Here is a 26,619-nt window from a genome sequence, read left to right as displayed (position 1 = left end):
ATGTGAAACCTCTCTCTTTGTTTCCCTCTCTCCCCTCCACTGGCCTTTGTTCAGGTTCACTTCTCTCAGGCCAAAACTGACACACAGACAGAAGTAACATAGACAGCATCTAGTGGTGATATGTGAGAATGCAATGTGGGACGGCCATTTTAATCCCAAGATTTCTTTTAATTATTATTATTATTTTAACAGACTGACTGACTCTAACTCTGGCCTAAATGTTGTAAAATGCATCACTAGAGTACTGAAATATTACTGTACATACTACATAAAGGCCAAGATATTTTGCCCAACTACCATATTTTTCGGACTATAAGTCACTCTTTTTTTTTCATGGTTTGGGTGTTTCCTGCGACTTATACTCCGGTGAGACTTATATATTAAAATTTTCAGACTGACGGCTGCGAGAGGGCGCTCTAGGCTTGTGTATCAGTTTTCTGCGCATGTCTCAGAAAAAGCCACTGTCCTGCTGCAAGTAGTGAAATATGCAGCAGAAAACAGGTAATCGAGCAGCAGAAAGAAAGTTTGGAGTGAGCGAGAAACTTGTAAGGGACTGGCAGAAAGCGTGAACGGAGAACACAGCCTTACGGCAACCGGGCGGGTGTGCCGTGCAACTCTCCTGGAAGTCACTGGATGACTCCCGTGACAACCGAAGTTGCGCAGAGTTGCTCAGAAGTGACACAGAGGATGAAGAATTAAATGAATTTAGTGATTTGGAGTGAGATGGAGAGTTTGGTAAACTTGTTCTGTTCTGTTGTTTATGTTATAGTTTATCTGAAGAACTGTTCATATGTTATGTTAACATATTGACGCCCATTCAACCTGTTGTTCTTTATTCTATTGTTATTAATACTATAACTTGCCTTTCAAGATGAAATGTCAGTTTCTGGTTTTATAACATAAATTTCCTCCAAAAGTGCGATTTATAGACCGGTGTGACTTATATATGTTTTTTTCTTCTTCATTACACATTTTTTGGGTGATGAGACTTATAGTCAGAAAAATACATTACATTTAAAATTGCATGTTTTGTATATTGTGATTCTGATGATTCTGTAAAGCACTTTGAATTACTTACTGTGTACGAATAGTGCTTGTAGTTTTTGCTCTCTATATATGTGTGCTAAAAGTCACAGTCAGCGCTCTGGGTGGACCTATATTTGTGTTTAAATTCAGCAGACGTAACTGAGCTCTCCACTCTCCAGTGACGCCGGTGTCTGACGAGGAACCCCATTACTCGCTCCACTGTCATGATCTTAAATGATGTCTGCTGTACTTAGAACTCCTACATTCATATAAGCACGGCCATTTGTACTCTCATTAGCATAAAAGTATATATGTGTGTCATCTTAAGTGAAACTTAGCATGTCAAGCGGCGCGTTCTGATCTGTAAACTTTTAATCAAGAGTCTTTTCACCTGGATCTGGTGTCATTTCTTTACAATTATTTATTTAATTAACATCAAACACCATCTCCCGATATCACTGATCAAATGCAATCTGAAAGCAATGTTATCATTTGTCATCGTTTTCCAAAGACTGAGATTTTTTTTTTTAGGTCGGCTTGTCACAGTCTGCATGTACGTCTGCAATATACAGTTCTGACACATGCTGAAATGTTAAGACATGTTTTGTATAATTTTTTGTGTGTAACGAGTCTCATGATACGATGTCGTCACAGTATGAACCTCATGGTACAATATTTATTGCGATATTTTGTGGGGGCTAACAAAACTGTTAATATGCTTCCTTTTCCTCTTAAAATGCCTTAATCTAAATCTCTTAAAAGTGCATAGAACTGTTATTTCTTCATGTAGTCTACACTGAAATGGAGCAAAGGATCATGGTCTATGTAGTTCCCTGTCTATTGCTGCACCATAACTCTTAATTTAAACAAAAAGACTATATATTGTGATGGTCCATGATATTATTGTGAGAACTTTGATGATACGATATCAGGATATTTCGGTTATTGTTAAATCCTTAATCATTTCTAATATTTTTGTGATTATTTTATTGACTATTTTGTTCCAGTATTGCTGGTCAATTGAATGTTGAAAAGAAAAAGCAATTAGCTACATTTAATGTCCAAATAGGGACTTATGGAACCTTTTATTACTGGTTCAGTTACTGTTTTTCATTGTTTAAAACTTGAGTGAAACTAATTGTTCAGAGATGCACCATCAATAATAATAATGGTTAAATCTACCTTTATTTTGTGATTTACAAATAATGTCGATTGACTTGGGTCGCGAAGGTTTGTGACTTTTAAAATACAGGTCACCAGAAAAAATTTGGGAAACACCGTGTTGAATCCTTATACAATGGAAATTCTGTAAAAGCTCCAGACAACTGTATATAAAGAAGATTCCCTATTCTGCTCAGATATTTGCACCGACCTTGCAGAGTGAGTTTGGCTCTGCAGGAGGCTGTGCCCACACTGTTGGTGGCCACACACGTGTACTCTCCACAGTGTCTCATCTCCCCACGGTCGATCTGAAGAGCAGCCGTGTTATCGTCATATGACATAGACAGGCCTGCTTCCTGCCTTAGAGGAGCCCCGTCCTTCATCCAGGACACCTCAATGGGAGAGGAGCCGGCCACACGGCACTCAAACCTGACAGGCTGACCCACTGTCTCCTGCAGGCTGGTGATCTTTTTGGGGAATGATGGGGGAGTTTTTGCCTCTGCAGAAGGATTTGCGCATGGATTTACAGAAGAAATAGTAAGAAAAATACACTGCAAATAATGTCAATCTGAAATAACTTAAAACTGCTTGATTTGAATATTTTTGAGTAAATATTGACAAGACCTGAGGAAGGTTTACTAAAGAAATAAACTTTAAGTTAAACTAGTGTTAAAATAAAACAGTAAATGTAAGTATTTTCATTTTAAAAATACATCTTGAAAAAGGGAAAACAAGACAAGTTCCACTAACAGATAAGTCAATATATACATAATATATACTTGTTTACTAATGAAATAAACTTTAACTTAAACTAGTAGTCTTAAAATAAAAAAAGTAAATGTAAGTATTTTCATTTAAATTAATAAAAAAAATCTTGAATAATAAAATATATAAATAATATATTAATAAAAAAATAATAAAAAATCTCGAAAAGGGAAAAAAGACAAACAAGTTCCAGTAACAGATAAGTCAATATATACAAATATATACTCATTTACTAATTAAATAATTTTTAACTTGAACTGGTAGTCTTAAAATTAAAAAGTAAATGTAAATATTTTTATTTTAAATTAATAAAAAATCTTGAATAATAAAATATATAAATAATATAATAATAAAATATTTTTAAAAAAAAATCTTGAAAAAGGGAAAACAAGACAAACAAGTTCCACTGACAAATAAATAAATAAATAAATAAAACTACCTGAACTGTTACTGACAAATATGCCAAGAAAAATATGCCAGACCTTGCCTAGATGATTTTTAAGGCAGCTACATTTTTGTTTTGCTTTTTTGTGTATGTAATTTCATAAAAACATATACATACAATAAATGAATAAAAATATCCAGTCAACATTTACTCAAATCAAAGTAGCAATTTTAGAGTTTTTAAGATTGGCAGTTTCAAGAAAAGCCTTGAAAATCACTCCATGCTCAAAGACCCACCTAGTACGTTGAGCTTGCAGCTAGTGGAAGCGGTGCCGATCTTGTTCTCAGCTTTGCAGGTGTACTCTCCGATGTCAGCCTTCGTAGCCTTGCTGAGCTTGAGGCAGGCCACACCTTTGGAGAACTCCAGTTTGCAGGTGGGGCTGGAGCGCACTTTACCGTCAGCTTTGAACCAGGACACGGAGATCTCTGGTGTCCCTGCCACCTGGCACTTCAGGCACACTGCGTCGCCACTGGTCACCTCCATGGGCTCCAGGCTCTCCACAAAGTACGGAGGCTCTGCAGAGACAACAGCAAGCATGAATTTTGCATGTACTTATATTTATGAATAGAACAGAATCAAAGAAATATTTTTATAGCAATTACAGAAAAAAAAAAAAAAAAAAACTCGCAATGAAATTAAGTGTGCTGCTCAAGTAAAGGAAATCAAAAATAATAATGCTAATTAAATTAATAAACAAATATACTGCACCTTTAAATAAATACACTCTCTATAAGGCTATAGTTATGTGATTTTTTTTAAAAATGAACTAGAACAGACATGTCAAACTCAGACCCGGGGGTCAAATTTGGCCCACGATATAATTATATTTGGCCCCTGGGATCATATCAAATATGTATTAGAGCTGCCCGCCGGCTACAGATAGACTATAGAGACTTTATTTAAAATTGTGTTATTATTTTATATTATGCTTGCTCTGGATTCACTGTTTAAGCAAAAAATAACTACACTTTTATATTAATAAGAAAAGGTTTAACATTATATATCTCGAAAGAAGAAAAAACATGCAAATGTTGTTGAAATTTTCCATTAAATATTTAGTATGGCCCACGACATCTCAGTTTTTAATTTTGGCCTCTGTGAATTTGAGTTTGACGTCCCTGAACTACAATATTTGTTGCAGCCAATGAGAGTGTTTTTATTGACCTCTGCTGGTGCCAAGAGGTACTGCATATAACGTTATTTTGTTTTGCTTTTTATCTTGCTTACAGAAGAATATTAAATGTATTTATTTATTTTATTTTACTTGCTGGGATACAAAGTATATACTATATTAAATAATATTAAGAACTATAAAGGATAACTATAGGATAATTATAGTGTCCACTGTGCAAAAACTGTGCTAAAACTATTAACATTGGATAAAATAGCACAACCTGAAATTATAAAATGCAATTTAATGAAATGTATGGATTTGAAGTACAGCGTTTTTTTCAATTATATGTGTGAACAGTGACATCTGCTGGTCTACTCAAGTATTGTAACACAAGCGCTGGACAGCACAATCTCAATTACTTATCCACACAAAAAGTACAACATAACTGTAAACTAAACTCACCGAGGATGGACACACTGGCGTTACACGTGTCCTTCCCTGCGTCGTTAGACACTTCGCAGGTGTATTTTCCCGCGGCCTCTTTGTCATCCGTGCTGAGACACTCCAGGATGCAGGAGCTCTCTGTGGTGGTGATGTTGTACTTGTAGGAGGCAAAGATCTGCTGGCCATCCTTGTACCAGCTCACCGTGATCTTTGGGGACCCGCTGTAGGTGCACTCCAGGGACAGAGGCTTGCCCTTCTCCACAGACACATCCTTCAGCCTCTTCACGAAGGCTGCAGGTTCTAATGGACGTGAGAAGGATGTTGTTACTTCACTAGTAATACAAGACTACAGATATGTGTTTTATATGTGAATAGCTGTGGTCTAGTTTTAGCTATTTATAATATATTTAAAAACCTTGAGGATGTTAACAGATGGTGGAAACAACATCCCTACCAAAGCCAGTAGTGAAAAATATTCCACAGTATATGCCACTAACAATTCACTTTAACTAATTAATGAAATCATTGAATTAACATTAAAATTAAAAGTGACAAGAAAATAAGAATAACTAACTATAATATACATAAAGCTCATAAAGAGTTTTATCAAATGAACTGTCAGAATATTACAAAATAATAAGTTTAGAATTATTAAAGGTACAGTATGTAACTTTGTGGAGGTGGAAAGTTAAAACCAAACTTTGACACATTCTCCATGGAAATTCGATCAGTTTTATGCCAAATTGTAGAATTTTATAGACAAAGGATCAACTATTCCATAAAAACAAACAAGAGGAGGCCCTCCAACGAACCAAATAAGAGCCAGGTTTGTGGAGATGCAAGCCTGTTCAGAGTAAATATGCGTGTTTTACTAAGTTTTTCAGTTCAATAAACACAATATTATTGACAAAAAAAACAACATACTTGTATTTTTACATATTTTTGACTTAAAAGTGACATACTGTAGCTTTAATCCACAAACCCAATAAGAGAACAGCTTAATTCCATCTATTAATAAATTAAACACATACTTTCTTTATCAGAACAGTGTTTTTGTGTACAATTTACAAATATTGTTTTTCGATTTGTGTTTGTGAAAAGTTAAGGTTTCCACACAAACATGTCAGTTTGAAGTGGAACTTTTTTTTTTAACCCCTGTTGAGTGACTGGAATGTCCCTTCCGTCATTCGCTCAGCCCTTGAAATATATTCGCTTACTCAGCAGCAATATCCAGTTTTATGTACACAACCATGAACAGCAGTGCTTTAAACTTTAAAATGAAATTATTTCATCAATAACCTTTCAGAATAAAAAGGAAATCTCAATAAACCAACTTTACTTTTGATCATTATAAATAAAATTGAAAACTAAACTAAAAAGTTTCCCATAAACAATTGGGTCAAAAAGTTTCTTAAATAGCAGTTGAAAAATAAAGTTGCATGTATTTAGTTAAAGTAAAAGTAAAAATATAAGTCTGTGAAAACATTTGAACAACTGACATGATAAAAGTGCTTACAAAAACAACTGTGCACAACAACTGTACATAGTGTTCTTCCGTATCAAGTAGCTAATAAATATCTTCAATTAATCCCATTAGCAGAAAAATGCAATTAAAATATTCCACAGCATTGCTTTTAATATCTTAAGTCACTTTTAATTCCATTTAAGTCCGAGTATTGCATGACTGACCTTTGACCACGAGGTTGACTGGGCAGCTCTCGGACCCTGCCTCATTGCTGATCTGGCAGGTGTATTCTCCAGCGTGCGATTTGTCCACATTGTAGAGTTCCAAAAGGGCCTGGCTGTCCTTCAGGTAAGAGTTGCATGTGTGCCCGGAAACAATCTCCTTTGTTCCTCTAAACCATTTCAGTTTGAGGGGAGAGCTGCCCTTCACCATGGCTGAGAAAGTGACAGTGGAGCCGGGCATGGCTTCCACTGGCTGGGGCGGCACCACGAAGGAAGGAGGCTCTAAATATAAAAAGATTAAACATGCACACGTATCAGATTTCAAGGCCTCAAGAATAAGGGAGGGGCAAGTAAGATTTCACTTCTATATCGGGAGGTGGTTATGAGCACGAATCTGAGCTCAGAAACACTATCTCCAACTTAAATGAGTTACATTAGATTTCAGAGACAAATCCTCCAATAAAACTGTACATTTACACTTTTGAGCAATGGAGGAAAAAAGACAGGTGAGCGATAAAAGTTTCAGCTGTAGATGTTTGGAATGTCAGGGTGAAATGGCCGAGCAAGTGCCGTAAATGTGTAAATTGCGTAAGATATTAAAAATAGTCCTTCAAGAGGGAACACTCCGACTTTATAGCTTAGGCCCTGGTTACATGGATATTTTTAAAAACTCGTAATTATTTTACATGTTTGTGCCTTTCGATCAAATGTCAAAGATTTTCAGCATCTGAATCTGTGACAAAGTGTACAAAACAAACTGCAAGATCTGAAATATAAAGCTTTTAGTATGTCTGTAGTGAAGTAGATTGACTGTAAATGTTTAAGTGACAGAATAAACTTCAAACAAATGTGCGTGTAAAGGTTAAAATGAACATCCGTATTTCATGTGCACAATGGTGACTGACAGTGCTATAGGTCCTCTGTTCGCCGGACATACCTTTCACCGCCAGTGTGGCAGAAGTCTCACAGGAGCCAGCCTTGTTGACAGCTTTGCATTTATAGGTCCCAGAGTCGGACAGCTTAAGAGTGGGCACTTTCAGGGTGCAGTTGTTGTCAGTAAATGAAATCTCATAGTTTGGCCCACTCTGAATCTCCTCCCCATCGTGATACCAGGTAATAGTGAACGGCGAAGAGCCCGATACTTTACATTCCATTTCTCCGGCTTTTCCCAGCACCATGTTACAATCCTTCAACTTCCTCGTAAAGGTGGGAGGAATGAGCTTATCTGTGTGGGAGGGAGACCGCACATTAGCATATCACTGGGGCAGATGTGAGGTACTACTCTACTGGCCATAGAGCTGGGTATCATCACCCAATTAGTCACTCAACAAACATCCTTTTAAGATGTTAGTAAATGTTTTTTTTTTGTTTGTTTGTTTTTGTTTTTTTGAAATTTTGTCTTGAAAAGTCAAAATTTCAAATAATACCCAGCCCTACTCAAGAAACTGGGAAAATAGAAGGGACCAAACCTAAAACTGTGAGATTAATTTTACTGAGGTCCTTCCCAACCTCATTCATAACCTCAAAAGTATATTCTCCAGAATCCACTTTCTCTGCAGAGAGCACATTCAGGCAGGAAATCATCCGCGAAAATGAGATTTTGTATTTTCTGCCAGAGGCCAACTCAACACCATCCTTAAACCATTTAGGTTTGAGTTCAGGGGTTCCACACACTTTGACCTCTAGGGCGGCTATATCGCCAGCCGTCACACTCAGTGCATCAGGCTTATCCACTATCTTAGCTGGTTCTGTGAACAACACAAGGAGCAGAGCATGTTTGAATTAGACCTGCAAAAGAAGGGAAGAAGAACTGCAAGAGAGAGAGAGAGAATTATTTGGTTACAAACCTAGGACAGTCAAGTTAGCGAAACACTCCACACTCCCAGCATCATTTCTGAGTTGACAGGTGTATTTGCCGGCCATGGATGCATCGGCCTTAAAGACTGTAAGAGCGACTTGGTTGTTCTCAAAGGTGAGTTTCTGGTTGTCACTGTCTCTGAGAACATCCTTGTCCTTAAGCCAGGACACAGTAATGGGCTCAGAGCCTTTAACAGTGGCCGCTAGGCTCACCTCCTTTCCCAGTATCACTGTCATGTTTGACAGTTTCTTCACAAAAGATGGAGGCTCTGAAGAGAGCAGAAGGCAAAATCAGCAAGGTGGCAAGTAATTTAACCTTTTGAGCTGATGTATACCAATTTGTACTGACCTCTCAGCTTAACTGATGTCTGGCAGGTGTCACTTCCTACACTATTTGATGCTTTGCACTCGTATTCGCCAGCGTCTGACGACTCAATTCCGATCACATGCAAAGTTGCAGAGCTGCCCTCGCTCAGCATCTTGTATTTCCTGCTCTCCATCAAAGGCTTCTTGTCTTTGAACCAGGTAATCTGGAACGGAGCTGTACCACTGAGCTCGCAGTACAGACTCACATCTTTACCCTTCAGACCCTCAATGGGTTGGGGCACTTTCACAAAGTGTGGGGGCTCTACAGAAAGAGCAACAATGTTACGGCACATTGTAGTAGGGCAAAACCTAAGAGCTACATCTTCATGCTGACACCCATAACAAGTCAAATCAGAAAGTTGATTTTAATTTTGGCTGTAATGTTGGCTGTATAGTCATTTAATAAGGATTTTGTCCTATTTTTGCTATCGTCAATATTTTTATTATAGTGGAAAATCTACAATAACGTGAAATATATGGGGGAATTTGAATGAAAATGAATCATTATAATGAATATATTAAAACGTTATTAACTACTGACTATAAAAGGTATCATCACTTTGCACAGTTGGATAAACTGATTTAAACAGTAAAATATGCTGGCACATTTTGTGTCTGTTTTTTTAAATTTAATTTTATTTTTGTGTTCCTATAGGGACAGTTTTTAAAAAAGTAGGTCATAATTGGCCTTGTATGTTGGTTGACATGGGTTCCCATAGAGCTTAACAAAAAATAAGTTGAGAAAGAGAAAATCATTATCATCAAAATCATCACAAATCAAAATCAACATATGATATAAGATAAGTGAGTTTAGAAGCATTATTTAGGGTTCAAATGGGAATTTGTGCTGAGAATACATTATATTTAGGATAATGAAGTGCAAATGATTAGAGTTAAAATGTAAAAAAAAATGGTTTGAGAAAAAAAACGCATTTGTGGTTGAATGAACACGCATTTGAGGGTACACATAGTGCTGCTGTCCCATTTAAGCTTCTTAAGTATTAGGGAATGGTCAAAAGGTGAAGTTAGAGGGTTAAGAGCCATTAGTTGTGTTGTTACAGATGTCAGCTTGTTCTGTAGCTGTGACAATTCAGTTCTAGCCAGTGCATCAGAGGGTCAGGGTGTAAACAGTCACAGTGAGGCTGACCTTTAACGGTTAGAGTGGTGCTGCAGCTCACACTGCCAGCATCATTCTGTGCTTCACACGTGTAAACTCCTTCATCATCAAAGCTCGACTTCACTATCTCGAGCACTGCCACAGAGTTGGCAAACGATGTCCGGTAGTTTCCCCCGTCCATGAGCCTGGTGTCATGCTTGAACCAGGTCACTGTGAGGGGGACTGTGCCACTGACTTTGCACTCCAGACGGAGCGACTCACCCTGCTTCACGCATTTATTGGCAGGGAGTTTCAGCACAAACTCGGGTGGTTCTGGAAAGCCAAAGTACAGATAGATTAGAAGCCAAAAGCAAGAAAGGACAAGACAACACATATTGTTAGGAACGAAGAGGTGGCGATAAAGGGATGGCAATAATGTGTTAACAGCAAAAACAGAATGGCGATGAAACTGATGGTTGATGGAGTACTACAATGGCTATAGAGCAGACAACAAAAAGCCACTATAATACCATGAAATGACTGTTGATAAATGAAGCAAATGGAAAATAAAAAGCCACAATGATTTGTTTGCAAATGCGTATCCAACCTTTGACGGTCAGGTCTGCACTGCAGCGTGCAGAGCCAGCATCATTGCTGACTTGGCAAGAGTAAACTCCACTCTGGGAGACCCCCACTGAATAGAGCTCTAAGAAACAAGAGAGGCCCTCGAGGCCAGTAAAACACGTGGGACCAGTCATCAGCTCTTTGTCATCCTTGAACCATTTCACTGTGAAAGGTGGTGTGCCTTTAAAAATGCCCTTGAAGCGAACTTTGGCATTAGGCAGAGCTGTTTGTGATTCAAGTGGAGTTACAAAACTTGGAGGCTCTGAAGACAAGATGGAGGAAGTTAAAGACATACTCACCTTCATCTATAAGAGATTATATTTATATTAATAAAGACTTTGCATTCAAAGATCGCTTCTAACCTTTAACCATGAGGGAGCCACTGCATTGACAACTTCCTGCAGCGTTGGTCAATTTGCAGGTGTAGGATCCAGCGTCATTTTTCTCTAGCTGCTCAATTTCAACTGACACAGAATTGTCCTGCTGAATAAGTTTATGTTTGACACCACTCGTGATTTTGCTTCCATCTTTTTGCCATTCCACTGAAATGGGCAGGGACCCAGATATCTTGCAATATATCTGTACAAAGGAGCCAAGAACCTCTTGCATGTCTACAAGTGGTTTAATGAAACTTGGAGCGATTACTTGATCTATTGTAAACAATTAAAAAAGATCACTGAAATCAGTTTCAAAATGAAGAAATACCTACAATAATAAAAAAAGCATATTTCTTTACACAAACCTAGAACAATCACTTGGACTTTACAGGTGCAGCTGCTGATGTGGTTAGCTACTTCAAAGATATAGTCTCCTTGGTCCTCTTTCTGAGCAGATAGAACTTTGAGGCTGCTACAGTTGTTTTCAAAACTGAGCTTATGTTGTCTGATGGACTGAAGCTCCTTTCCATCTTTCATCCATTTGACTTTAAGCTCAGGGGAGCCTTCTACCTTACAGTCCATACTCACTGGATCTCCCACTGTCACCTTTATTACCTCTGGTTTCTCTGTGATTCTAGGTGGCTCTACAATGCAAATCATATTCACAATTCAACAACAAACTCAAGGCAACATAATAAACAACAAACTAATTTCTCAGCTATACCTTGCACAGTTAGGTTTGCAACACATTTGTCCTGACCAGCATCATTCACCACTTGGCAGGTGTACCTCCCACTATGGCTGGCTTCACATACAGGTATTCTGAGAGTGGCTACATTGTTCTGAAAAGTCCTCTCCATTTTGGAGTCATCCAAGATCCAGTTTTCATCTTTTTGCCATTGAACCGAAAGTGTAGGAGAACCAGTAACAACACACTGAAACTGGGCCATTTTACCCAGGACAGTGGTTGTGTTCTCAATCTTTTTGGTAAATGTGGGTGGTTCTGGAAAACCATCACATGACATTAATAAACTAAAAATAATACATACAGTATATTATATAATGTATATGCTTGTGATCTAACACTAACCTTTGAGTTTAAGTGTAGTTTTACAAGTGCAACTGCCCACTTCATTAGCAACAGTACACTGGTATTCCCCAATATCTACAGAGTCACACTTGTGGACTTCTAGACCCATTACATCATTTGTAAGAGAGAAACCATGTTTTGAACTTTGTTTCATCTCCTTTGTGTCCTTGTGCCAAGTGACCTGAAAAGGTGGAGTTCCAGCAACCTGGCATTGAAAACTAGCAGTTGACCCTTTCACAACATCAGCTGCAGCCAACTCCTTAATAAAATTGGGTGGTTCTGAGACAAGACAAGACAGATCAAGACAATTATATAACTATATCTGTATTAATGATTAAAGACAAATTTAAGAGTTAAATCACTTCAATGGCATGACTAACCTTTAACCTTAAGCTCCATACTGCAGCTCTCACTCCCTGCCTCATTACGCGCCTCACAGTAATACAAGCCACTGTCTTTAATGTCAGTGCTACAGACCTCCAATGTGGCTACAGAGTTAACAAAGGTCATCTTGTACCGATTGCTTTGGCTGATTTCAGAGCCCTCTTTGAACCAGTAGATGTCAATTTCAGGTGTGCCAGTCACCTGACACTCAAACACTTTACTTTGACCAGGACGGACCACAGACAAGCGAGCTGGCGTATGAGTGAATTTGGGAGGCTCTGCGAAACAACATACAATAATAATAAGCACTTAATACATCTAAACAAATAGGGATAATAATGAAACATAAGTTATAAGTTGAAACCTTTCACAAACAGAGTTGTCTGGCAGGATGTCGATCCAACGTCATTTTGTACTTCACAGACATAATCTCCAGAGTCTGATGTTTTGGCAAAGAACAGTTCCAGAGAGCTGGATGTATTGTCCTTCACCACATTACAGTCTGGACTGGACACAATCTCTTTGTTATTCTTAAACCACTTGATAGTTAGTGGTGGTGTGCCCGAGACCAGAATATTAAACTTAACTTTTGAGCCAGGCAAAACGTCTAGAGATTCAGGTTTTTCAAGAATGGTTGGTGGTTCTGTGAGAAAATAATAAATAATTTAAAAACCTTCATTCTTACTTAAATCTTTGGATCAAAACTATGTACAGACCTTTCACAAACAAACTAGCGGAGCACTGGACAGTCCCAGCTTTGTTCTTAGCAATGCAGGTGTAGTTCCCACAGTCTTTAGAGTCAAGGTTAGAGATTTCCAGAAAGGCCACATTCTCAAAGAATGTGATTTTATGTCTTTCTCCTGGTTTGATCTCACTATCATCTTTATACCACTGTATGGTAATGGGCAGGGACCCAGAGACAAGGCACTCCAAATGAGCAAAGGAGCCTTTGATACCTTCAATCTGCTTCAGTTTTCTCGTAAATGATGGTGGGATAATTTGGTCTAACATAAAGAACATGAAAAGGTAAGTACAAAAGTAAAGCAGACGGAATATACTTTAAGTATCATTATAATAAAGCACTGACCTAGAATAGTCAAAGTGGCCTCACAAGAGCTCCGACCTGCATCATTTGAAACCTCAAAACTATAGTCTCCACTGTCACCTTTTTCTGTTTTCATGATCTTCAGAACCGAGCTGGTGTCAGTGTTAACGACTTTATATCTAACTCCCGAGGTCAGCTCTTTGCCTGACTTCAGCCAACGTGCCTTCAGTGGCTTTGTTCCTGAGAATCTGACTTCAAGTGTGGCTGGGTCTCCCTGAGTCACACTGATGGACTTAGCTTCCTCTGTTATTTTTGCAGGCTCTATGATTAAGATACAGCAGTAAGTCAGTCTCCATCCAAAACCATAGTTAGGACAGCAGAAATAGAGAATGCACGAAATAACCAACCTTTGACAGTTAGCACAGCAGAGCATGTCTGGCTTCCTGCCTGATTCTGTGCCTGACAAGAGTATTTGCCCTCATGTTGTCTCTGAAGATTGGTGATACGCAGTAGCCCAAGCCCATTTTCAAAAGTAAGAAGAATATTTTCAGACTCTTTTAATTCATGGTTATCTTTTAGCCATGTCAAAGAAATGGGCTCAGAACCCTTCACAGAGCACTGCATAGACACCTCACTACCAACTAAGGAGCTGAGATTCTCCAGTTTGCGAACAAATGTTGGTGGTTCTGCAAGGACACAAATTAAGTGAGCAGAATGTTCAAAGTTATTCAGCAATTACTATCTTCATACTGCTAAGCCTCCCATTAATAAACCAGACCCACCTTTTAGTGTAACTTGGCAATCACATGAAGCTTTGCCAACTTCATTTTCTACAGTACATTGATAGGAGCCAACGTCTCCTGTTTCTACAGCGAGCACCTGCAGAGCTACCAGGCCATCTTTGACTGTAATCCTATGTCTCTTGTCATTTCTAATTGGCTTTGTGTTCTTAAAAAAGCACACAGTGAAAGGGGCTGAACCAGAGACTTCTCCTTCCAGCATCACCTCAGAGCCCTTTACCACATCTTTGGCATCCAAACTACGAATGAAGACTGGTGGTTCTACAAGAAGCATAGTCATACAATTATTGTGACAGTAATGCAACTAATCTTTAAGCAGTTCACCATAAACTGACCTTTCACTGTGACTGTGCTGCTAGTGCGGTCACTACCAGCCTCATTAGTAGCCACACACACAAATTCCCCACTCTCCTCCACTTTGCAGTCAACAATTTCTAAAGAAGTCACTAAATCACCCATCGTGATTTTGTATTTAGGTCCAGAGCTGATCTCCATCTCATCCTTGAACCATTTAAAACTAATAACAGGGCTGCCTGTCACTTTGCATTCCAGCTTTGTGGAGTTTCCACTGGTAATAAGTTTGGTCGTCTCCAGTTTCCTCACAAATATTGGAGGTTCTGAGAAAGAGGTTAAGATTTAAGATGGAAGACAAGACATCAAGTTAGAATATCATGTTGCATGAATGACATGACATTATGTTCAGATCTGCAAGACAGACACCTTTCACAAAAAGCACTGCTGTGCAGTCCACTTTCCCAGCTTCATTGGAGACTTGGCATGTGTACTTGGCTGAGTCATCTGGTTTAACAGATGAAATCTCCAGAGAAGTGGAGGAGGCATCTTTCTTTATAAAATAAGAACCGCCAGTTACAATCTCCTTTTCCTCTTTGAACCACTTTACAGTCAGTGGAGCTGTTCCAGTGAAGGCTGCTTTGAGTGAAATAGTGCTTCCAGGTATGACATCTTGGTTTTCTGGTTTTATAGTGAACATTGGAGGTTCTGTATGCCATAAAAACAAGATTGCAACAAGATACGGATTTCATGTTAACATCAGAGCAGTGTGTTTCTATGTAAAAAAAACAAAAGAGTCAAGCATTTATAACCTTTGACATAGAGTGTGCCACTGGTTTCCTTGAAGCCAGCCGAATTTGTGGCTTTACATTTGTACACTCCAGAGTCAGACTTTTCCAAGTGCATTATCCTTAGTGTTGCTGTGTTCTCCACAAACTCATACTGGAATTTTGATCCAGGCATAATTTCCTTGTCATCTTTGAACCAAGATATGGTCATGGGCTGAGAGCCAGACACTCTGCAATCCATTGCAACATCGTTGCCAATGTTTGCATCAACTCTTTTAAGAGACTTAGTGAAACTTGGCGGCATAATCCGATCTGCGCATTAATAAAAAAGTGAATGCAGCTATAAAATTAAAGCTAAACATAACATCAAAATACAAGTTATTATTCTTGTATTAGCATTTTCTAAGACAAATGTGGAATACTAGAATCAAATAACTTCAGGAAAAGAAACAATATGCATATGCATTATCATTTAAAAAGTAAAAAAAAAATGCTTCTAACCTAGTACAGTGACTGAGCATGTGCACTGATCTTTGCCAACTTTATTAGACACCTCCATTTTGTATTCCGAAGTGTCTCCTCTCTCTGCGGAAAGGATCTTCATAGTGGCAACATTGTCCTTTAGGGTCATTTTATATTTACGCCCACTTATCATCTCTTTGCCATCTTTGAACCATTTCACTTTGAGTTCTGGGCTTCCTGAAATCGTGCACTCCAGTGTGGCTGAATCTCCTGCTGTCACACTGATGGACTCGGCAGGTTCTAGAATTCTAGCTGGCTCTGAGATAAAATAATTTGAGATTTAGAAAAGGCATCTAGCAAGGTACTACAATGTGTCTAATGCAAACAAGAGGAGTTTAACCTTGAACTGTCAGTGTGGCTTCACATTTACTTTGACCAGCCTCATTTTCAGCTTGACATAGATATTTGCCACCATGGCTAATGGCGACTGTTGTTATTGACAAGCTTGCAACATTGTTCTCAAACAACATCTTAACATGAGGATCATCATCTCTGAGAATCTCTGAGTCTTTCATCCATTTTACTGTAATGGGGGCTGAGCCCTTTAATGTTCCTTGTAATTTAACTGGATTTCCCAGCACAGCTGTAGCACTTTCAACTCTCTTTGTGAATGTTGGAGGTTCTACAAAATACATTAAAATGTTATTAACATTAAAATAGCTAGCTTAGATCTGTGTAATTTTAACGAACCTTTAAGTTTAGCGGCTGCTTTAGTGGTGACTTTTCCAACATCATTAGAAATAACACATTGGTAGTCTCCAACATCTGCACTTTCAAAAGTCTGAATCTCTAACCTAGACAAATTATCTTCAGAAATGATTGTATATTTCTTATCACTAGCAATGACTTTTTTGTTTTTTAACCAGCTGATCTCAAAGGGAGCAGTTCCTGTAATCTCACACTGCATCTGAGCTGAACTACCCTTAATTGTCTCTACTGTTTGCAGTTCCTTTTTAATGGATGGTGGCTCTGTGTAAAAAAATACACAATTGTTAAACATCAATAAATATTTGAGTTTCATAGAGTTCACTCAATACATTCACATACCTTTAACATATATAACTGTGCTGCAACTGTCAGTGCCAGCATTATTTGACACCTCACAAGTGTAACTTCCACTGTCACTAACCACAAGATTAATAAACTCTAAAGTTGCCACTCCAGACTTTAAGGAGATTTTGTATTTTTCTCCATCACTTAGTTCTTTTTCATTCCAAAACCAGTGGATATGAAGCTCAGGTGAGCCCTTCACAGTGCACTGTAAGCGTCCAGCTATACCTTGTTTCCATACAAACTTTGGATCCATTTTTTTTGTAAAAGAAGGTGGCTCTGAAAAGAGTATGCAACACCACAGAAATAAGACATACTATAACAGAACATCACAGTGACATTGACAAAACGCACACAGAGCAGAAGATAAGCAATGCAAAGGGTTAGCACAGCTTGTAGTTGGCTGAAAAAGGTATGCGAGTCGATAATATGCTAGCATAATAAAAAATTTTAACCAAAAGGGCAGATCATCTTTAAGATCTTACCTTGAACTGTCACCACAGCCTCACAGGTCGAGCTGCCAGCCTCATTGCTGGCTGTGCAGACATATTTCCCAGAGTCCTTAATTTTGGACTTGGGTATCTCAAGAACAGCCACCTTGTCTTCAAAGGATAGCTTACAATCCATGCTCTGATGGACCTTCTTGCCATCCCTGGTCCAGGTGACTGTGACACCAGTGTCCTCGTCCACCTGGCACTCTAGCCTTACCAAGTCATTGACAGCCAATGAAGCAGTTTTGATGGATTTAACAAAGCTTGGCTTGTTAATCACTGTGAGGTTTGTGGTACAGGTAGCAGTGCCAACGCTGTTGGAGGCCTTGCAAAGGTACACTCCTTGGTCAGACAGTTGTAGATTTTTAATAAGGAGGGAATACTTGTTCTTTTCACATTTCATGACGTAGTTCCCTTCTGGAGAAATGGCTATGTTATCCTTGTGCCAAATAACCTCCATGGGGAGGGTCCCAGTGAGTGAACACTGGAACAGTGCTTGTTTGCCCACGAACAAAGTCATAGGGTCTGGTTTTGATACAAATACTGGTGGATACATTTCTATGGAGAGCAGGTAAAACACAATATTCAATCAATTTTGAGCCATACAATAAAAAATACACCATGTTATATTTGCCAAACGTGACACCAGATCCAGCTCATAAATAAATTACTTCCACATTGCATTTCACTGAATCATGGTGAAGCACAAAGCAAATATAAAATTCTCTCTCTCAAACAAATAGAATTCAAACAACAAAGTCCCACTGGGAGCTTACCTGTCACAACAAGCTTGGCTTGGCAGCTGGCAGTGCCGAATTTATTTGAAGCTTTGCAGCTGTATTCCCCACTGTCAGCCTTGGCAGGAGTCAGGATCTCCAAGGACGAACTGGTATGGCGGCTGAGAATCCTGTACTTCTCACTTTGTTTGATCTCAACGTCTGATCTGAACCACTTAAAGGTCACATCAGGAGCATCTTCAATTTCACATTCAAACTTGGCGTGGCTGCCAACGTTTATCTCCAGTGGGACGATTTTCTGCCTAAAAACTGGTGGCACTGTGGCACACACACGGGATAAAAGAAAAAAAAAAAAAAAGAATTAGCTTTTTAATAGTGATATCTTTGTAATAACATAATTTGTCAAACATGATGGAATGTATAATGGTGGAAAACAAAGGAGTGGCTGTGGAGGGAAAAGTTGCTGAAAGCTCAAAGAAGTGATTATCATGAGGCGGGTGGTCAAGCTAGAAAGAAGAAAATGAATTATGAAAGTACTGGAATGAAGAGTTGGAAGGGTGACAGCATGCATGTGTGGCAACAATATTCCAACAAAAAGGACAAAGAACAATGTTTTCACGAGTTGTGTTTCCAAAAATACTTCCAAATCCTAACCTATAACATTGTTTTGGTGATGAAAACAAAGATTGAGCAATCAATAGATTGCTATATTATTACCTTTTTATAGAAATACAACTCGTTAATGACAAATAAAAGCTGAAAGTTTATGAAAACCTTTGCAGCAAATTGTGTATGAACATGTTTTGCCAAGAGCATGTTCTGCGGATCAGACAATACAAAGTGCATTAGTGTCATCAAGTGTGTGTAAAATGGTGCTCATGCTTTGCTATGGAATAAAAAGAAAAAGAAAAGTGAAAATTAGTATAGTGTGATGACAACAATATCAAGTGATCCTTTTATGTGAATGATTAGTTATTTGGGATGAATGAATAGATGATACATTCAAATTTTCATTTCCCAAACCTCTTGAGACCACAGTCAGTCTTGAAGATGTTGTGATCTTGCCGGCTTCATTTTCAGCCTCACAGACATACTCTCCTTGATGCTTCGCCTTCACAACTTTGTTGATAACTAATGTGTATGTGTCTTTGTCTTTTGAACACTTGAACTCTTTGCCAGACTTTACTAATTGGCCATTGAAAAACCAGTTTACCTTTGTAACATACTTAATAATAGTGGTAAAGGTTACTTTACTCTCTTCATCAATAGATAAGTCTTCAAGAGAGGTTACTATTTCAGGGTATTCCCGTTGTTCTGGTCGTGTTATGCTAATTTCCTCTTTAAAGACCTCTTGCTTGAGCTCTTTCTGTATGGTAACACCTGCAGACACCTCAACTTTCTCTCTGCTTTCAATTGTTACAGACCGCACTTCTTGCCTGGAAACCTGCACAGACTGCTCAGTTGAGATTTTAACCTGTGCTTTTGACTCTTGAACCATAATTTGTTGTTCAGCTGCAACACTTTCAACACCCTTTTTAGATTCTGTTTTTAGAGCAGCTGCTTGTGATTTAACAGCAGAGAAATCAACAGCAGTCTCTGCAACATGTACTGTTTCTACCATTGATGATTGCATTTGTTTGCTATGGCTTGTCACAGCCTCTGCTCGTTGGGGTTTGTCCAGCTGCATAGTTCCAGGCTGTGCTGAAGTAAGAACGCTAGCTTCTTGGTAAATGATTGAATGAAAGGCTGCCTGTAGTTCAGTCCTGAGGTCAGCCATTTGAGGATACTCACCTTCAAATGCAAGAGTTATCTCCATTGGTGAGCCTGTCGTTGTGATTAAGTAAGTAAACATCGCCCGCTTTGGCTCTCTCTGAACCTTTACTTCCTGAACTTCTACAGCATGTAACTTTTCAACAATATCAGCCAATAACACAGGCTGGTCACTAGCCACCGCAGACTGAAGTGCATCCTTTAGCTGACGTCTTATGTTCAGACTGGATGGCTTAGGGATCTGTATAACAAAGGTCATTTCTTTAGGTAGAGCTGTGGTGTCTTTAGATTCGGAAGCCATAAGTGAAAGCTTTGGTTGTGTGGTAACAGCTACTTTGGATGCTTGTGCCTTGATGACCTCCTGAGAGACTTCACCAGTGAGCACTCTCTTCTCATCCATTATTATAGACTGCCTTACTGACTGACCTTCCTGGATTTGTACTGCAAAGTCCTGTTCTGCTGCCTCAAGTAGAATCGTGGTTTCAGTAGAGATCTCCTTCTCTTCAACTTGAACAGGAACAGTAGGAACGCTTGGTTCTACAGCCATCTGAGAGGTAAATTTATCTATATCTGAAATGCTCTCAGTATGTCCCTCCTCCATAGTGTGGCTATCTGCAACACTAGTAACGTGCATGACATTCCAGCGGTCCTCTTTCTGTACCAATGCACGCTGCTGTTTGACATCAGTAGAAAGTGGCACCTCTTTTGGCAACTGCATGGGCTGGTAGGAAAGCTGAAGAATTTGTAGAGGCTTTGGTTCAGTTTTGAGTTGGGACTGAACTCCAGTTACAGACACATCTAGTTCTGTATGATAATCAGCAGTAAGCTCTCTTTTCTCCTCAAAAGTAGCTGCGTGTTTCCTTGCACGCTCCTGTTTTTGTGCAGCCATCTGCTGCTCTGGCTTTTCAGTTGTTAGTAAACCCTCTTTTTGAAGTGTTTCTACAGGCTGTGTTGACTGGAGATGCAGTGGTGTGGGGACTTCTTTTTGAGGTTGAATGGTCATAGTGCTAGCTTTGGCCTCAAACTCTACAGAGTCCTCACAAACAACAGTGGTTTGCTCATCCTGGCTAACAGTATGGAGCAAAGTGGGGCTTTTTCTGCTTTCTGCCTGCTCACTAGCTGGTTTCTCACAAGTAAAAGCTTTCTCTGATGGAAGAAGGTCCTGATCTGTTACAACCTGTAAGTGTAAAAGCTGCTCGCCTTCAATTTGTGGCTTAATAGTTTTTGCACTGTCTAAACTTGGCAGCTGTTGTGTGGGCTCAGATTGCAATATTTGCTTTTCTTCTGTATTTATGGCTACATTCATAATTTTATCCTTAGACAAAGATGCTGTTTCTTCAGCAGACCTCTCCAGTGAGAGCTTGCTTTCCTTATGAAGTGTTTGTTTTGACTCACTGACTGAAGCCAAGATTGGCTTGTGCTTTTCTTTACGAACTGTGGACTTAAGAGCTGAATCTGTGCTGGCTATCTCAGTTGTGTGTCCTTCAGCGAGCACACGTTTCTCTGAAGACTGAGCTGAATACAAGATCTTTACACCCTCCTTCACCTTATAACCCTTCTGCTCTTGTGATTCGGGCATTTCCTGTGACTGTTCTTTCGTCATAGCGAGCTGAGATACAACTTCATGTCCGCTAACAAGAAATTGAGGTTCAGATGAGGGCTTTATTTTGGCAGGTTTTCGGTCAGCTAAAGGCTCTGTGCTAACAGTGGACAGTGGGGTTAACTCCTCTGCTACAGCTGACATGACTTTTGACTTCTTTTCCTGAGCAGCCTGCAGCTCAATGACCTCTGGGCTTTGAATGCGATCACAGTGCTGCTCAATAAGGCCTTGGCTTTCTTCAACTGATGACGTGAAAGCCGCCATATGAAGCTGTTTAGCAGGAACAGCTGACACTTGAGGTGGATGGGTAGGAGCAACAGAAACCCTTTCCTCTAACTCATGGGTTTGCAGCACTGCAGCCTGGTGGGTTACCTTTTCACGATGTACAGTGGCGGCTGAAATGTCGACCTCCCTCAATGAACTAACCTGCTCACTAGGAATTATCTGTCTATCTTCAGTGCCGATTGTGTAAACCATCTGATCTGTTTTAGTTTTGTCCTGGCCTGGCAAACTTACCTGATACAAGCGTGACTCTGTGGCTTGTTCCATCACTGAAACCTTGTAGCCTTTCTTCTGGACAACAGTAAGCTTCTCCTGTTTGCGGGTCTCCTTAAATACCACTAGTTCAGCACTGCAAGAAGCTTCCCCAAACTGGTTGGTGGCCTTGCAAGTATACAAACCACTGTCTTCCTGTTTTACACTCTTCAGATTGATGTAGCCAGATCCATCAGGGTTGGCAATGATGATGCAGTTTCGACTAGGTTGGATTTGGAAAGCACCTTTGAACCATTTCACTTCAGGCTGAGGGTCACCAGTAGATTTGTAATTAAACGTAACCTCTCCACCCTCGGAACACCTAACGGGGAGAATCTGGACAGTGAAAGTAGGAGGCTGACCTGTGACCTTAAACATTTTCTCCACCCATTTCTCTGCATGACTCACATCCGGCTTTCTAACCTCAAGGTATGTGGTACAAGTTGTCTCACCAAATCTGTTAGTGGCAGTGCAGGAATACTCCCCTTCATATTCAGTGGTAACCTTAGTAATAACTAAAGTGTGTACCTCCTTTTCTTCAATAATCTTGTACACAGAAGAGCTTTTAATGACTCTACCCTTGTGAAACCACTGAACGGTAGGTTTGGGAAAGCCTGAAATGTGTACTGAGAATCTGGCTGTTTCACCACTGGTTAAAACAACTGGAGAAAGCTGAGTAAGGAAAACTGGCTTTTCTTTTTTCTTCTCTAAAGTGGAAGAGTAACGTTTAGAGTCTGGTTTGAGTTCAAGTGTTTTTGTTTTCTGTGCTAATTGGAAAGCTGTGCTGTAGGTTTCCTCTTCCACAGTGGAGACAGTGGTGCTAGAAATTTCTGCAAGGAAATATTAAGATTATACACTGATGACAACATCCCGGAAAAAGAGCAAACAGAATTTAAACAGTATTCTGGGGGAAGAAACACAATGTATAATTAGATTATTCAGTTAAATAATATTAATTGTAGCAGAAGCAGCTTTTGACACTTGCAATCAATTTAATAATGTAATAATATTACAATAATATTGTTATGATAGCTGATGAGTTAAAGGTGCATTGTGTAACTTTTCTGGTAGAAGGTCAGTCAATTGCTTTTCTCCGTTGAGATATTATTGCTTTGTCTGGAATGTTTAACTGTATGGTATTAAACCCTTTTATCTTCATGGACCAAATTTCTGGAGAAGGGTCCACGCTCACAGTCAGAATGCATGTGTTTCAAGGTATTTTTGAGCAATAACACCACCTGTAATTAAACAAATGTAAGGTAGAACTGTTTAATATCACACTGTGGAACATTCCAGGCAGAGCAACGGCATACCCATAGAAACAAGCAGGTGATTGATCCCAACAAAAAACTCAAATCAGACAAAGAACTTCAATATTTATGCTTTTTATTAAAAACCAAGACGAAGATGAGCTCTGTACACTCTTTTTTCTCAAGTAAATTATAAACACCATTCAAAGATTACACTTATTTACAAGACTTAGCATTGTGGATTGTTGAATTTGAACTGAAAACTGGTTTCACAGTATTTGCTATTTTATCATCTTGCAACCTTCTGAATACCATTCACACACAAACTGTAGAAACAGTTGAAAACAACATGTAAAATCAAATGAGAAAATGACAAACTGAATTTTCAAGTTTCTATTACTATAATTAGTAATATAAGGTAGTTAATGTAAGAATAAATAATCTTGGTGTATTTGGGTTTAACAGTTTTGTTTGGGCAAAATAGTAAGCCTTTTATAGTTGTCAGATACAACAAAAAGGGAAATTAGTGATTTGCCTAAAACCAAAACACATAAAAATTATTTCAAATCTGAATTCACTGTTAAAATACATGAAACCAATAATTTTTAATAATCAAAATAACAAATTCAATGAACAAAAAGAAAAGTAGTGCATTTTTAAAAACTCCAAATTAGTAAGAATTTGTCATAATGCCTAATTAATCAAATAAATAAAAATATACTAATGTATCTTTTTTTTTCCTTTACAAAAAACAAAACATTTTCTTCAAACTAATATTAAAGGTCGTATATTACACAAAATATGTTCTTGTGAGATTTAAGCCAAGTTATAATTTTGTTACCTCCTTAAAAACAGACATGGAGTTGTTTCATTCACATGTTGGAGCAACCCTTTATTATTAGTCTGCCTACATCTCCAAAGCTCAAAATGATCTGTTCCACCTTGTGATGTCATGAAGCAGCAGTTTTCAAGTTAAACAGGTGCCTTTTACCTTTTGTTTAGTATAGACTGGCAACTCCAGGGCTGAAATTATCCAAATAATGAAGTTGTATGACATTTAAAAACACAGCGGAGCATTGCCTGTATTACCACATGAACATAAAAAAGTAGAACAGAGTGTAAATATGCACGTTTTTTGTGTTAAATGTGTGAATGAAACAAAACATAACTTCACGTATGTTTCTGATGAGGAAACAACATTATAACAGATCAAAAAATAGTGTAATATAGGCCCTTTAACTGCTACTCTAAAACACCTTCAGAAGTGCAGTAGTTTCAATAGATCCAGAAGAGTTTTGTATTAGACACTTGTATTCCCCAGCATCACTTTGGGTCACATTAGTAATGAGCAAATTAAAATGGCCAGCAGTTTTCTCTTGGATGATACATCTACTATCTGTCACAAGTTCACCATCTTTGTACCATTCCGCTGTGGGGTTTGGTTTACCGCTAACTAGACACTGAAGGATGACTGGAGTGCCAACAGCCGCTGTGACATTTGTTAATGGAATCACACATTTAGGGGCTGTTTCTGTAATTTGAAAATGGAAACTACACATTTCAGAGGATTTCCCTTTGAATTCAATCTTTTCATCCTTAGCTGGCTCGGCAAATACATCAAAATTAATGCTAACATATTTCTCTCCCTGTTCACTTGTTTCTTTGTCTGTGTTAGCAACTAGCCTCACTGCTCGCTGAGATTCATCTGCCTCTTGTTCAAACTCAAACTCAAGCTCTATTTCTGAAACTTGCTCCCCATCAAATGACGTATTACCCACCATTAGATCAAACTTCTGAGGTTCGACTTTGGCGCTACCAAGAGATACAGCTGTCAGTTCCCTCCCTCTAGTTTTTCCAACAAATGCCTTAGCGCTTAAAACAACCAAAGACGCTCTACAAAGTGTTTCACCAACAACATTAATTGCTCTGCAAGTATACACACCACTGTCCTGACTTGTGATTTTACAAATTTTCAGGAAATGATTATCACCATCTGAGGACAAAATGAACTTTTTATTGTGAGGGATCTTTTTGGCACCTTTGAACCATGAGACAATTGGAGAAGGAATTCCCATTAAAGAACACTCGAACATAACAGTTGTGCCTTCATGGGCTTCCATATCACAAATTGGATTTATGAATCTTGGTGGCATTTCAGTGACTTCAAAAGCTATTTTAAGATCATCATGTTCCTGGGTGACAAAGTCCACAGCTCCTTCTTCATAAATGCTTGGCAGCACATCCAAAGAAATAATCATACTTTTGTTGTCAGCTGTATATTCAGGAATTGTAATAATTTTTACTTGTTTTTCAAATTCCTTCACATCTTTTTCATCTAATTCAACTTCTAGAAGAATCTCTTGCGGTGAGGGTGACCGGGATGAGTCATCTTCTTCCACATCAAATTCCATCACATGTTGATGAGTGACAGCAGGTGGTGCAGGCATAAATTTGATTTCCTGGGACATAACTACCACTAAAGCCACACTCCTTGCTTCTCCAACATAGTTTATAGCCTCACAGATGTACTCTCCTTGGTCAGCCTTAGTCACATTACAGATTGTCAGCGAGATACTGTCTCCATCTCTGTCCATCTTAATTCTGCTGCTTTCCTCAAGCTCGTTTTTGTTACAGAACCACTTAATTTCAGGTGAGGGAAGTCCAAAAACTTCTGCGTAAAACATCAAGGTGTCATTTTCAAATACTTTTTTCTTAATTAAAGGTTTAAGGAAAGCTGGTGGAATACCTTGTACCTTCTCTTGGAGAGAACCTAGTCCTAGAGAGCTTCGCCCACTTAAAAATCTAGTTTCCTCCAAAGTTATCTCTGGCTGAGATGTTTCATCAGCTGGAGATTGCAAATATTGAACAGGAGAAAAAAAGTTATCAATGGAGCTTCCTGTGGATGGTCTCTTATATCCAAGTGGAGAAGAGCCATATTCTTGGGGAGTCATGAAGCCACCAGGTGAATCTGATGTGGGAGTATTCAAAGACATGGGAGATTTAGAACTCTGGAAAGAGTCTGCTATTTGTTGTGAAGTCTCAGTAGAAGAGCCTGGGGTGAAGAACCTCTCAGCCACTTCTGCAATCTCTTCACTCATGGTGCTACCAATTTCTATAGACATTTCTGACTCAGGAGACAGTGGTCGGCCCCAGTCAGTAGGAGGATTATAGTAATCATACACCGCACCAAACGAGACTTCTTCCTCTTGCATTGATTGACTAGTTGTTGCAGCTGTTCCCTCTTCAGTAGACTGTGCAATGTCTAACTCTTCTGTGCGTCTCAAAGAATTGTCTACTTCCCCTTCT

At 38.9% G+C, this 26,619-nt stretch overlaps 1 protein-coding gene across 1 annotated transcript in view; it reads right to left on the bottom strand.

The window, feature by feature from the left end:
* ttn.2 (titin, tandem duplicate 2) overlaps window positions 1–26,619 on the bottom strand; it is a 206,363-nt gene that overhangs the window by 139,862 nt on the left and 39,882 nt on the right. Inside the window, 30 exon segments of the mRNA XM_055148379.1 lie at window positions 2,399–2,686; window positions 3,634–3,912; window positions 4,974–5,255; window positions 6,645–6,923; window positions 7,579–7,866; window positions 8,111–8,389; window positions 8,489–8,767; window positions 8,848–9,126; window positions 10,012–10,293; window positions 10,568–10,846; window positions 10,947–11,234; window positions 11,327–11,605; window positions 11,686–11,964; window positions 12,052–12,330; window positions 12,432–12,713; window positions 12,800–13,078; window positions 13,152–13,439; window positions 13,523–13,801; window positions 13,888–14,166; window positions 14,263–14,541; window positions 14,616–14,897; window positions 15,001–15,279; window positions 15,384–15,671; window positions 15,861–16,139; window positions 16,222–16,503; window positions 16,572–16,850; window positions 16,929–17,210; window positions 17,417–17,980; window positions 18,199–18,477; window positions 19,183–22,893. Coding sequence (XP_055004354.1) covers window positions 2,399–2,686; window positions 3,634–3,912; window positions 4,974–5,255; window positions 6,645–6,923; window positions 7,579–7,866; window positions 8,111–8,389; window positions 8,489–8,767; window positions 8,848–9,126; window positions 10,012–10,293; window positions 10,568–10,846; window positions 10,947–11,234; window positions 11,327–11,605; window positions 11,686–11,964; window positions 12,052–12,330; window positions 12,432–12,713; window positions 12,800–13,078; window positions 13,152–13,439; window positions 13,523–13,801; window positions 13,888–14,166; window positions 14,263–14,541; window positions 14,616–14,897; window positions 15,001–15,279; window positions 15,384–15,671; window positions 15,861–16,139; window positions 16,222–16,503; window positions 16,572–16,850; window positions 16,929–17,210; window positions 17,417–17,980; window positions 18,199–18,477; window positions 19,183–22,893 — 12,150 coding nt within the window.

The sequence above is a fragment of the Boleophthalmus pectinirostris genome, unplaced genomic scaffold (genome assembly GCF_026225935.1).
Source record: "Boleophthalmus pectinirostris isolate CB_2022bp ecotype Guang Dong unplaced genomic scaffold, ASM2622593v1 HiC_scaffold_1, whole genome shotgun sequence".
In the NCBI taxonomy this organism is placed as follows: domain Eukaryota; kingdom Metazoa; phylum Chordata; class Actinopteri; order Gobiiformes; family Gobiidae; genus Boleophthalmus; species Boleophthalmus pectinirostris.
The sequence above is the reverse complement of the archived record's forward strand: the minus strand, read 5'-3'. Positions and strand labels throughout refer to the sequence as shown.